Source organism: Glossina fuscipes, unplaced genomic scaffold, assembly GCF_014805625.2.
Source record: "Glossina fuscipes isolate IAEA_lab_2018 unplaced genomic scaffold, Yale_Gfus_2 60755, whole genome shotgun sequence".
Lineage (NCBI taxonomy): Eukaryota > Metazoa > Arthropoda > Insecta > Diptera > Glossinidae > Glossina > Glossina fuscipes.
Window position 1 is genome coordinate 42,308 of NW_024003067.1, and position 14,080 is coordinate 56,387.

Below are 14,080 nucleotides of genomic sequence, written 5' to 3' on the forward strand. Positions count from 1 at the left end.
AGTATTGAACAAGAGACTTCGGCTATTGTTTCTACCTCAAGAAACTTCATAATATGCCTGCAAGGATTAAAGTTTAAAGTAATAGCACAGTGCAATCCGTTTATTTTGATATTGAATAAGAAGGACATTAGTCCCAGAATAGCCAGATGAGCGTTGTAGAGGTCAAAGTACAGTTTGGATATAATTCTTTTGAAAATAGAGTTTGCAATGAACACGATCGCTAGAAATACGTATAGAAGAAAAGTTGAAGATGATAAGCGGCATAAAAAACAAGGTATACTTACGTTAATCCGCAGAAATGTATTGCAGCTAGGCTACAATAACTTATTACCTAGTTTGCGATTCAATCCTCATGAAATCGCGGACTAGAATAAACGCACACATGTTAGGGCCCTGGTGAAACTAAGACAGTCCGAATTGGCTGGAGCAGTATGCCTGGTTCCAACCCCTGCCCTTCGGATTAAGGGGTTCTTAACTTCTGTCTTCTTCACTCAAGGAGAATCGTATGCTGCATTAAGGATTACCGCGTCTAACTAATTGTTTCGTGGGCGGCAATTCTTATGTTATGCCATCCTGTAGTAAACCCCCTTCTGCTGACCTTCTCATCAGCGTCTAACTGTCATGCTCTTCGTTTTTTTTTTCTACCAATTCACTGTAAAAATTCCCCCCTGAAAGATAATCAGTACGACAATAAAAAAAGCTACCCACGATTTTAATGTTCCTAATTAGATCTTAGTGTTGCTTATCTCGGGGTAAATGAACATTCAAGATCAATAAATAAACCATTATCTAATTTCAATTATGTTTCCTCTAATGACAGAATACTATCGGTTGTAGGCGTCGCGATGGATAAAAAATGGCTTCGCGAAGTCTACACTAATCCTGCTTCTAAAATCTTGTAGCAAATACTCGCGTTGTCTAAAAAAATCGCGTAATTGGACCACTGAATAAACTTTGACATAAAGACGTTCGTGTTGAATTTCAAAAAGTAAACTCCTTCTTAAAAGTTCTGCTAGCGTTGCTTCTGGTAGCAGCTGATCTAATCTATCAGTCAGCTTCAAACTACTGTCATACTATTTGTCAAACGACTTATTTATACGTTGCTTGCGATCGCTTATCATTTCACGACAATCGATAACGGTCCTAACGTCTCTATTATGCAAACGCAAAGCTGAGTACAAATTACTTCAAATTACTGTTCTAACAGACTTGTGGACCCAGGGTATAGAATTCACTGAGTGAAAAGTCACTAATCCCACGCAAATCAGAAGGGTGCCATCTTGAATGTGATACTTTTTGGTATCGATCAGTATTAGCACATATCCAATAACTGCGTTCCATATACCAGTCATCAACAGCAGTCCCAGCACCAACTAGTACATGTGGATTGTATTTTCGTCTACGATTGCAAGTTTTGGCAGCCCTAAAAGTTTACCCTCACCTCCCGAAAGCTTCTGGGCAGAAAGAAGTTAAACGATATTGCTGTTTTCATGAATTAACCGAGAAAAACAAATATATTATAAGTAAGATATACGTAAACAATTCAAAAAGTTGTATTTAAAAGATGGTATAGTATACAACATCGATGATACATGCAGCGTCCAACTCGTCTTTAAATTGTGTCATACTGAATTGTTTTCACTTTCACAAATACAGTCACAACAACTCATTGAAGTCTTTGTCAGATATCCTAAGTGGACGAAATTTTAATGAGTATCGTTTAATTCCTGCCTCGTCTCTTTACCTTTTTCCCTTTCTTCACTACTGTCTGATGATCGTAGTTTGCGAAATCCCATGAGTGATAAGCCATATAAAAAAAATTATGTATATATTAACGCACACAAAAAATACATAAAACAATGGTATATAAATAAATACTGTGTGGGCAATTTTGCCCAAAACCTAGTGCTGGGTTAGCTCAGCGGCTCTAGGTTTTGTTTCACAAGAAATTTCTTTGCTTATCTTGGTTTTTCCTACGTTCCTGTTCTACTGTTGATCACCGCTGCAGCAAAGTAAAATTCTTACGGTTTTCTTTTGCGTTTTATAAAACGTATTTACACAGATGCAATCGCTTTATTTTCTCAATTTTAATTTATATCAGATTTTCTTTATATTACTTTAAAATATTGTTTCTCTTGAAAAATATATTCTAGGTATTTCTTTGATAGTTGACATTTACAATTTTCCTTTTTTTCTACTTCAAAGATAAGTTCACTAAAGTTTTCCTTAACCTAAAGACCTAGCACCACCATCATTGTAACCTCACCAACCAGACCAAAACGTTCACTCTTTCATTCACCCCGCGACCAACTAACTTTCTCTAACTTACTCTAGTACTGACAATCCCGACTAAACTTCGGCTTAAGCCAGTTATTCTCAAGTTCTTCTGATTTCTCTTTACTTAATACTAATTCGCTTAGCCTAACTTACTCTATTATTGACAAACTTGACTAAACTTCGGCGTAAGCTAATTATTCTCAACTTCTGATGTCTATTTACTTAACGACACGAAGAACCCCTGAGCCCAAAACGAGGGATAAAATTCATTTAATTTATATGTCTATTCCTAGAGAAACACCTAAATATACTAAATTTATTGATTTTTGCGTAATCAGCAAGAATTTAAATGGAAAAGTGAAATTACTGATCCTGAAAAAGGCAATTTTTTTTAATCAGCCTAAATCTACACCTATGCCGGTTATTATGCTTAAAACCCAAATTAATATGTTATTGCAAAAAAAAAAAAAAAATCATCTTATCGAAAATCCCTAAGTGTTTCTCTGTCATTTTAAAAATATTGCGAAAGGACTGAATTGTTTATCTCTATAATAGAAATCATAATGAAGATAGATATCTTCATCACAAATTTTTCAATTTTTAACAGAAGCACTGACTCCTTTCCAACCGCGCCCACCCTCATATTCATTCAACGATACCTTCGATGAAACCGCACTAATATATCTTTGTTTGGAAATGATTTTAAAGGGCCGTAAATCCTTTCCAAAGATATCTGCTAGTGTACTAAAGAAATTAGAAATAAAAACAGCCAAGAGATTTACCAACAGGCATTCAATTGACACAAGTGGTCTCCCCGGAATTTCAAGGAGGCAATTTGTTTCTTACGATAAACTTTTTCCCATATATTCTAAAATGTTTAAGGCATCTACAAAGAAAACAAAGTTTTGTTAAGCATTTACCCTTACTAAAATTTTTATGAAAACCGCAAAAATACGATGAAAGACTTCACTGATTTATCTTCTGGTCTTTCAAACATATAAAAGGTAAGAAATCAGTTGCCATTTGCATTCGCAACTTACTGTTTTGGTAAAACGATTTATTAATTTTAATCAGATGACAGTAGTAAACAAATTATATGTCGCTCGTGTAAAGGTACTCGACCGGAGAATATTGTCTCTCGCCCTAATGCATTTAGCAGATTCCATTTATCTAGCCGTAAACCCAAACTCACTATATCTCGTTATGTACCAGTAATAAACTGCGTTTTTATAGATATGTAATATAAGACTAACAATTTGTCTAAAATATGAACCTTTAAAATGTATCGTTAAATAATACATCACATGCAATGATTTTGGAAGTGAACGATTTTACTTCATGATTGCTGGCATTTTAAGAAAGCTGCTATTTACTAGCTCTTTATTTGTGTTATCGGTCATCAGATTGGAGTGTGTAGCGTTGTTTTCTCTTTTTGTATTCGATAATAATACCCACATTTATCGCATAAAGCGGTACTACAGTACAGGCTTGTATGTATTAGTTGTTTTGGGTAGATTAAAAAGATACTTTGAGTGTCTCCTATTCAATGACAGAAAAATATTTTTTTAAAAATTCACAGAATATAAAATCATTGTTAAGAAACATTCCAAACATCAATATTTGTGCTGCCGTCATTCATAAAGATATACAGTAAATTCTTGAAGCTGTGAGAAAAAGGATTGCAACAACTGCTTGATAATCGTAACCACATATTTGACACAAATCAAAAAGAGATGACAAATGCAAAAAGAACTAAGTAGGGATTTGTGGGTGTAAAATTCAGAAGTTACAATCAATTTCCATGTACTGAAAACAAAAAAAGATGCGGAGAAACTTGGTTTCTACCAGTATTGCCACGAAAAACGATCGACATGCCATCCATTAATACAGGAGAAATTTGCGCTTTTTAATTGAATGTGTACGCTTGTAATAAGGGCGGAGATTCGGAAAAATTTTTCTATTTGATTGAAAACAGTTCTCAAAAAGTTGCATCAAACTCTACTGAAATAACTAAATTCGCATTTCTCGTTTAGCTTACCAGCTTGTCTATGTGTATATCAAAAAACGGCAAATAATTAGGAATGTGTAAAGTGCGTATAAGTTAATTATGTGAGAAACTATTTACAGCAATGTGTACGTGAGATGATTTTAATAAGTGTATGTATGGTTACCGTATGTGTGTTTATAGAGAGCTGTTGCCTACCACACGACATATAGTGTCTCCCGAGAAATGCAACAAATATCAAGTGAAAATGTATATATTAGATTGATATAAAAATAAAAGTAAAAATGTAGTAAGAAAATTAAAATTGAAATTAAAGAAGAAGTCTAAAGTGAATTAAAAATAAATTAACAGATTTAAAATAAATGTTGCAAATATGCCAATTTACGGAAAGTACACCGCTTAGAATCAACACAGTGTTAATATTATAAGTAGCTAGTTATCCATTTAATCGACGCCATCTACTCCACCCCCTTTCATGGAAAACATAAAAACATTGCGTACAATATCACCTTAAAACAACACATGTAAGGTAATTTAAATAAAATTTAAACTGAGAGGAGTCTTAATAAAGCGAATATGAATCCTAAAGTGGCGCAAAATTTGTCAATCAACTAAACGACTTTTGTGCTATTATGGAGATAGTTTAATATTCACACGCAAATGTGCACATCCTTTCCAATGTTCGTCTCAATACATAGCAATTTAGAATCAAAGTTTAGTGAAATTTGTAATCATGCAACAAATATGCTTTAAAATGTTTTGGACAGATATTAATAATACGCTCTCTGAATCAATTATATGTTTTGTATATATGTTTTAAAACAGGGTAGTTCTAGTACGGATACTTTACTTGAAAACGAAGACGGACAAAAAGGAAAAGGTCATTTCCATTACATAAAATTGTTTTTTCCTTCCATTTTAATTACATGTACTTTATAAATGGTCTTTAATGTGCTAATCGTTTAATATAACTCGATTAAAATTTATTCCATCAATCTGCACATTTGAAGCTATCTAAGACTATCATCTTAAGAAGTGCACTTCGCAGATTCCTTACAAAATGCCTATAATCGTTTTATTTATATATTTATAAACTTAGTGACTCCTTAAAGTTTATTTCTGTTTATAAGCCAGGTGAACGGTCACATTGTGTTCATATTCACAAAAATGCGAACCAAATATAAGTAAAATTGTATATAGTTTACACTAAAAATGCTTGCCAACGGCAACGAAAATGATGGTGTTTCTTTTTTTCTTTATATAATACATGACCGTAATGTCGGATAAAGGAAATACATGTTAAACAACAATCACGACTGGGCAAACCTTAAAGGCCAGTTATTAGCCGCCATTCTTGCTATAAGCTAGTGATTAATCATAATGAATTTTCAGCTGACTTAATCTTTATGTCCTTATCTCCTGATTACAAAAACTAACAATTAGGGCTAAAATTTAGCAGACATAATTCTGATTGGTGACGTTGAACAGTTGTTAAAACAGCGTCGTTTTAATGGTACGCATTTTATATTAAAAGAAAAATATTGGTCCTATAAATAGAGCAAGAGTTTTAGGAAAAATTAAGCCATACATGTATTAAAAAACGTACTATAGATTTTAGGTCTTTTAGTAGGATCAAATGAACTAAAGCTTTCACCAAGCAATATATCTGGTGTTTAACTCGAATGAAAAATGCCAGAAATTTAGTTATTCGGCAATGAGCCAGTGAGGTTCAATCTCACAAATGCGAACTCTCAAAATATAAGTTGTAAGTTGCAAAAGCAATAGGTTCCAAATAGTCCAAAATGTGGACGGACGGCGGCTCAAAAACTATGATAATTCTGTTGACCGCATTGTTCCGGATATATACACAACATTCGTACCCATGTAATGCACACATGTGCACAAATTAAGTAAACAATGTAACATAATGTAATTTTGTACCTATTATCAATGTTTGATGTTCTTTCTTTCTTTCCTTTAAATGCTTTTTGGGCTTATCGCTTTCAAAGCATTTATGTAACGAAAAATGAAGTTGGTAATGTGCATTCTCCTGACATGGATGATGCAGTGCGTCACCTCATTGAGAAGCGTTAATATGCAACAAAGTAGCCAAAGCAGTACAAGTACTATCTTTAAGTCTTTTCCACTGGACAATAGCAGTAACCCGTCGCGAACAGTAACCGCAACAAAGTTGCCATTTCAAGTGTCAGTAACCGCGTCATCCCTTACATTAAAAAGCTCTTTATTTTTCAAAATTGGCAATTTTGAGGTAGCTGACTTGAGAGTGGAGAACATGAGAAGTGGCAATATTGGGGAAGAACGCTCAAACACTACTTCATCTCGTATACAGTTCCAATCCAGGGTAAACATCAGCGGAACTGATAAAAATTACAGCAATATCATTACGCACGTGGCTAATTTTGATACATCGCTAAATCATTTGGTGGTTGATTCAGTGACAGGTCGTGTGTACGTTGGTGGAGTCAATCGCTTGTATCAGCTCTCTCCAGACCTAGAAGTTCACGAGACAGTGAAGACCGGTCCAAAAAATGACTCTGTTGAATGCACTATTTTGGATTGTCCCCTGCATGCAGTGCGCCGGCTTACAGATAATTATAATAAAGTTCTTTTGATCGATCGAGCGACATCTAGACTTATAGTGTGCGGTTCGTTATTTCAGGGAACGTGCACAGTCAGAAATTTACAAAACATCAGCATCGTAGAGCAGGAGGTACCGGATGCCGTAGTGGCCAATGATGCCAACTCGTCAACTGTGGCTTTTATTGCGCCTGGTCCACCACAACATCCAGTTACTAACGTCATGTACGTTGGTGTAACTTATACGAACAATTCTCCCTACCGCAGCGAAATACCAGCAGTTGCATCGCGCTCATTAGAAAAGTCTAAAATGTTTCAAATAGCGTCTTCTGCTGTGACAACAGGGACACGTACATTCATCAATTCATATGCTCGTGAATCGTATCTGGTCACCTATATATATGGTTTTAGCTCAGAGCGTTTTTCATATTTTCTTACTACACAACTGAAGCACAATCATCACTCTACGCCTAAAGAATATATTACAAAGTTGGTGCGTATTTGCCAAGAGGATTCTAATTATTACTCGTACACTGAGATACCTGTGGACTGCATTAGCACGGAGCACGGTGGTACCAAATACAATCTAGTGCAAGCCGCTTATCTGGGTAAGCCCAGCACAGATTTGGCTAATAGCCTTTCGATAACTCCTCAAGATGACGTGTTATTTGGTGTGTTTTCGGAAGGTCGCGGGAACGTATCTACTGACAATTCAGCTATATGCATTTATTCTTTGAAAGCCATTCGACGTAAATTTATGCAGAATATTAAGTCATGTTTCAATGGCGTAGGATCGCGTGGGTTAGATTTTATATCTCCAAACATGGATTGTGTACCAACGGTAAGTGAAGTACCAGAAATTAAAATAAGTTTGTATGTATTGATGTTAAATTAATTAATATTATTGTTATTACAATATATAATAATTTCAACTTCTAGATTATTATTAATTGGTTATTAATTAGTTTATTTATATACTTAATGTTATTTATGTTGCAACTGCAAAGCTTATAGGACCCAAACACATACATAGTTACAAGGTTCAAGCATTCTTTCAATGCGCGAGTATTTTCTCAATTAAATTATAATCCAATAATTAATCTCCTAAACTTGTTAGAGCGCTTGTAAAAAAATTATCATGAATAAGAAACTATTGCCAATATGAACTTATAGACTATTCAAGGTAATTAATCTTTGCTAAAAGCGTATAATGCCACTATTAACTGCTCTAAGAGTGGGAGATGGTTCTGACAACGAGCGAAGCATTCAAAGAAAAACGTTTCAACGATTAACGACCTTAGGGAAGGAAATGGCTTCCTACTGCATATCCTAACTTGAAATGACTTATAAAAGAAGCGGATTTATCGAAACTTAACAACTTTAAATAGATAAAGCTAATCATCAAAAGTTAATTTTAATGAAGTTCGAACATAAGAGAACACATGATCTCTGACATGCCTGTTGTAGACAAAACGTACGATCTTATGGTTAGCGGATTTTAATGTAGCAAGATTGTTTAGAGGACATCCAATAGCCATTGCAATACAATAGTTTATATGGGATAAGAGAGTGGACAAGTTTAAGTTTGATGCTGATTGATAGGTAAACCTTCAGATTAGAGTTTTCGTAAAGTTAAATAAGCTTTTAGACATTATATTATCAATATGCAGACTAAAGTTTAAGTTGTTAGATATTGCAAAAGTTTTTAAAGAGTCCACGAATTCAATTTATGTATTCTAAATTTAACGCCATTAAGGAAAGAACGACTTTTGATACACTTTTGAAGAGAGAATTGTTGAGCATCCAGTTATTAACTCTAACGAGATATTAATTATTTTAAGTTCAAAAGAAGCCGTAGATGACTGCTCACAGTTGACGAAAACGAAAATACTGTCAACAGAGGCAAAATAAACCTGTTTCTACTACTTCAGTTAAATCATTCACAGACAGATTGAACAGAATAGGATCTAAAGCCAATGCTTGAGAAATTCGTGGCTTCATCTTACATGTACTTAAAGAAATATTATTAATCGATGCGAATTGCTTGTGTTTGAGCAGAAGCACTTCTAAAAAAATTAGAATTGTATCAAATTTTTCAACCCGTAATGTGTGAGGGATCCTATTGAAAACCTTCGAAAGATCCAGAGAAGTAAGAATAGAGATTTCCTCTGATTAATTTAGTGGTAGAAATTAGAACATCAGATGTAAGATGGCGAGCATGAGATCTAAATTGACAATCATGAAAATCACTCAGGTCATAACAAAATAGTTCGATTTCCTATTCCATAATATGCTCCACACTTTTGGTAAAGGGTGACAGAATATCTGCCATTCGGTATTGATCTAATCTTGGTTATTTCCCTGAGGAAATTGTGAAGTGGTAAGCATTGTGTTTCCAAAATGTAGTAGATGACGAAATATTAATAGAAATATATGGTTAACTTAACAGAAATTCCATGAGCTCTGTAACGGTAAACTGAACTAAACTAAAAACCGTTGAGAGATATACTTCGCTTATTTTAGAAAAGAACAAAGAAGGCGACCGGTCGGATAATTGGGAAATTTGATATGCAAGCTTTGCAATTCGCCTTGTATAAAGTAATTATTAATTTCATTTTACTCATTAATTACATTTACATCCGATAGTGAATCTGTATTATTGACAGGATTTAGGATTTAGGAAAGTTCTTAGAATATAATTCGTCCGGTTGCAAAGCCTCCAATATGTCTGTCAATTATCGTTAATTCCATGCTGTGTATGTTGTTGATATCCTATGTCGAGCGAGCGTAAATAAGTGATCTCTCCAGAGTTAAGCCGCGAGTCATACTTGCGGCAGAATTTGGCAGTGGAATTTGAAATACAGTAAGAAAAATAAAAAAAAAATCATTTAGGAAGTTCAGCCCAGTTGATTATTTACGCTGTTGGACAAGTACAAAGAGGAGGAATCAAACCTACGCAGTTGACTAATAACGGCATTTATATTCGCTCTGGTGTAATTGTTGAAAAAGCTAACGCGGTCAATGTAATCTATTTTAATGAAAAGGCCAAAAAAATTAAGGGATGACAACATATTGATGATATCAGGAATTAGTGCTAGATTAGAATCAACAGGAATTGTGTTTCCACATGTGAAAAAGCATTTGATAGTGAATTCCGATGATGTTGAAGATTGAAATGCGTTGGTAGGGACGGTAAGGCATTACTGTAGCTGAGGGACTAGAGATAAGAAGATTTCGATGACTGAAATAAAGCAACTACTATAAAAACGTTGTTATAGAGTGTCAACAATCTCATATGTATCAGTATTCCCTCTAGGAAAGTAGACTACCCCAACGAGACGTTTGCTATTATTATAGGGTGGTTCCATTCCTTGAAATTAGCATTTGAAAATACGATTTTAAACTTCAGACTTTTAGTTACCTATAAGGCGATCATTTCTGCATGCATGCGTTATTTAAAAAATACTCTTTGAGCCAAGTCTCGGAAAACATTAGTAAGTATATTCAATTCCAATGAATGAAAATACATGTGAATATATTTATCATTAAGTGAGCTATACAAAAATGGGGTCGTCACTTGGAAACAAACTATTGAAATAGTTAGCAATGGCAATAGGCCCAAAATTATTATTAAGAAATATGCAAATATGATAGGTAATTAGATCGTAATTCTGGGAGTTTATAAGAACTAACAGAACTAAACTTGCAGAAATGTATATTGCAAATCAAACAAAGAAATAAGATATACATATCTAAATTAATAAGCAAAACATAACATAAATATTTAATTTCTTCAACTCAAGGAAGATTTAAGAAATTTTAAAGAAATTATATTCATAATTTCAGATAAACTAAGCGAAGTAGTAAACCATAACTTGGATGCTAAAAATGTTAATACAAATTGATAGACGATAGGCAATTTGCAGTTTTAAAGAACGAAAATTTTACTCCATTTGCAAACCAAGTTTAGTTATTGGTTTATTTTGTTATATTTTAAGTGAAGCTATCAATCTGCATCTTCAAGAGCAGAGGTTTATTAATTATTTCATACATTTTCCTACTAATAATAATTTTGATTTTTTATTGATTTAAACAACAAATTTTTGTTCGTTAGTTACTTCCTTAAGGGAGAAAGGGTTGAGCGAAACACGATATTCGAGGAGACTACTAAGCAGACATTTACGTCTTAAAAAAAAACCTCTTTTACAATTTTTTAAAAATGGCAACCAATGTAACTTACGCATAATTGAATATTAAAAAATCATTAAATCGACATGCACTTAGACAGAAAAATATGTAGGATATTGTCAAAGTAGTACACTTTTTCCGCCAAAAAGTTGTAGGTTGGCGGTCGTCAACGTCTCCTCCCTAGTCCGCATAACTGTAGTCTTTAATATCACCTTCCTTTTGCTTTCTGCATAGAATGGCTTTATCGATTGTGGCTTTAAAGTATCTCTGCTTTGACTGCTTTCCAGTGCGGTTTACCAGAGTTGGTTTCATATCGATTAATAAAACTACCTGCAAATATCTGGTCGAATAATTTGTGCAGTTCATTGGATAGAATATATAGTCGAAGTGTCGAAAGCTGTTTTAAGAAGGTTCAAGAAAATACTTCACTTCGGCCAATACGCGTGCCGCCTATGTCCAGCCAAAACTACAGCACTATTCATCTGCATAGGCGGAAGCCTGTAAATTTTGTATGGAGGAGCTTGACCTCGCGAAGCGAAAGTTTCAAAACCCCAAACCCTCAACATTCTGGAGTTTCGGTATAGTGTCAGCTGTGCTGGGTTTTTGTATATTCACAAGTATCCAAGAGAGCAATCAAGACTTCTAAAAGGACTACTCTGTTCTAAAACTCTCTCTAACCACCACGGTGCCCACATATAATAGGTATCCCTTGCGTGAAGTGAAAAAAAGGTTTTAGTACAAGTAGAGTCTTACAACATGCAATCGGCCTAAGTGGACGAGTAGACAAAGCCTGTCGACTAACAATTCGAAGGTTGTGGATACAAATCCTATAAATTGTGAGTGTGTAGTTGTGTAGGGACAAGTGAAAACACGATTCCCTGTGAATGTGATTGACGGTATAAAAGATTAAAGATGAAGTATTTTGCTAAATAATAAATTTTATAATTTTCCTGGCAAATTCGGATTTATACGTGCTAAAAATTATGTTCGAAAAACCATCCATTTGAAATGAGGAGAATGCAGTTGCTTACGCATAAATGGTCATCAATCATCAAGCAATCATTGTACTAAATGCTTAAGCCAATCAAATTAGTTTATTTATGAGCATTCCTAACAGCAAGGGAAACAATAACGTCTTATTCTCAAAATGAAGGCGCTTGTTACAATTGCATTTCGGTTTTTTGGAGTCACTAAAAGAAGGTTAAAAGAAAGCAATCCTTCACTTTGAAAGTGTGCAACTTATTATTTATTCTACTTTATTATTGCCATTTTTTTATCTTATTTACCTAACTGACAATGATGTAGTGGGTAAACTATAATATACCCTATACTACAATATATACGTATATGCTTGTAGAAACTTCAAACCATTGGTGAGGATTTCTGTGGGTTGGATGTCAACTCACCGTTAGGTGGAGATCAACCTATTACTGCTGTACCTGTAGCTGTTTTAAGAGATAATCTGACATCAATAGCTGCTACTAGCACAAGTGGTTATACGGTTGTTTTCGTAGGAACAGGCATTGGCTGTTTGAAAAAGGTAGTTGTCGAATCAAGTACAGTTGCCAATGAATATGCAAATATACCTATAAATATTGGCTCTCCAATTAACCGTGACATGCATTTTGACAACCAAAATTTGCATGTCTACCTCATGTCACGCACGCAAGTCGTCAAAGTTAAAGTATATGATTGCTTAGGTTACAAGACGTGCGGAGAATGCCTAGGAGCGCGAGATCCGTACTGTGGCTGGTGTTCCTTAGAAAATAAATGCAGTCCCCGATCGGCTTGTCAGAACGAAGTTAACGACCCTTTATATTGGGTTAGTTATAAAACGGGTAAATGTACCACCATTACAAGCGTTATGCCACATCAATTACAACGCACTACTGCCCGTACGTTGGAGTTAACCATAGATCACTTGCCGCAGCTGAAAGAGAATTTAGTTTGTGCTTTTACTACAGAAGAGAAAGCTCTCTTTACTAATGCCACAAAAAAGCGTAATGGTGTCAATTGCACTACGCCTCGCACAGATATGTTGCCCCAAATTGAACAAGGCAAACACCACTTCACAGCAAAGTTATCAGTGCGTACACGTAATGGTCCGGATTTAGTGTCTACCGATTTTACTTTTTTCGATTGCAGTACCCATTCGTCGTGCACACGTTGCGTGTCCTCAGAATTTCCATGCGATTGGTGTGTTGAAGCCCATCGTTGTACACATGATACTGCCGAAAATTGCCGAAATGACATTCTAGTGACGGGTGTAAGTCGCATCGGTCCCAGCTACCGTTCAGGACCTGGGTTTTGCCCCACTATCAATGCTACGGGCGACGGTAGTGAAGTTCTGGTCGCAGCTGGTACGAGCAAATCAATAAAAGTAAAAGTTCATATTATTGGGCAGTTTATTGTTCAGACACGCTTTGTATGTCAGTTCAATATCGAAGGTCGTGTTACTAGTTTAAATGCCCAACTTTTGGGTGACACAATTTATTGTGATAACATGGAGTTCCAGTACACTTCCCGGTCGCCAAATTTAACTGCAACATTTGCTGTTATATGGGGTGGTTCGAAGCCTTTGGATAATCCGCATGATATACATGGTGAGTAGATAAACCACTAGCAAAAAGTTTTAGGATTACTTCAAAATGACTTCATTTATTTTTTTAAGCTTATTTTATTTTTAAGTTTTGAAATTACTTATCCACAATTTAGAATATAATTACACGGACTTTATTTCGATATATTTACTTTGCATTTTTTCTTGTAACGCCTTGTAACTTCTGCCTTCTTCTATTTAGAAATGATTATGTAATCGAATATCATTTATTTAATTTGCGTTTTCGTTTTCTGAGTGCATTTTACAAAAATTTCGTCAGAAACAGTCATTGACTTCTCTCGATATCCTTTCATCCTTTCGTGCATCCTTTCGTTGATTTATATCAAATATTAAATTCCTAAAAAGTTTGTTTCAGATAAAAATACGCCCCTACATGTGCATTAGCTGTATGC

At 34.8% G+C, this 14,080-nt stretch overlaps 1 protein-coding gene across 6 annotated transcripts in view; it reads left to right on the top strand.

Annotated features, from left to right (window-relative positions):
• Window positions 1-14,080, top strand: part of LOC119643418 (plexin-A2) — a 56,186-nt gene that overhangs the window by 22,360 nt on the left and 19,746 nt on the right. The window contains exons 1-4 of one of the 6 annotated variants that reach the window (XM_038042766.1): window positions 3,933-4,367; window positions 4,466-4,811; window positions 6,292-7,721; window positions 12,426-13,671. In XM_038042766.1, coding sequence (XP_037898694.1) covers window positions 6,309-7,721; window positions 12,426-13,671 — 2,659 coding nt within the window. In that variant the 5' untranslated portion in view covers window positions 3,933-4,367; window positions 4,466-4,811; window positions 6,292-6,308. Of the gene's footprint in view, window positions 1-3,932; window positions 4,812-6,291; window positions 7,722-12,425; window positions 13,672-14,080 lie in introns of those variants that run through there. The other 5 variants (XM_038042765.1, XM_038042767.1, XM_038042769.1 and 2 more) reach the window with 5 other exon arrangements.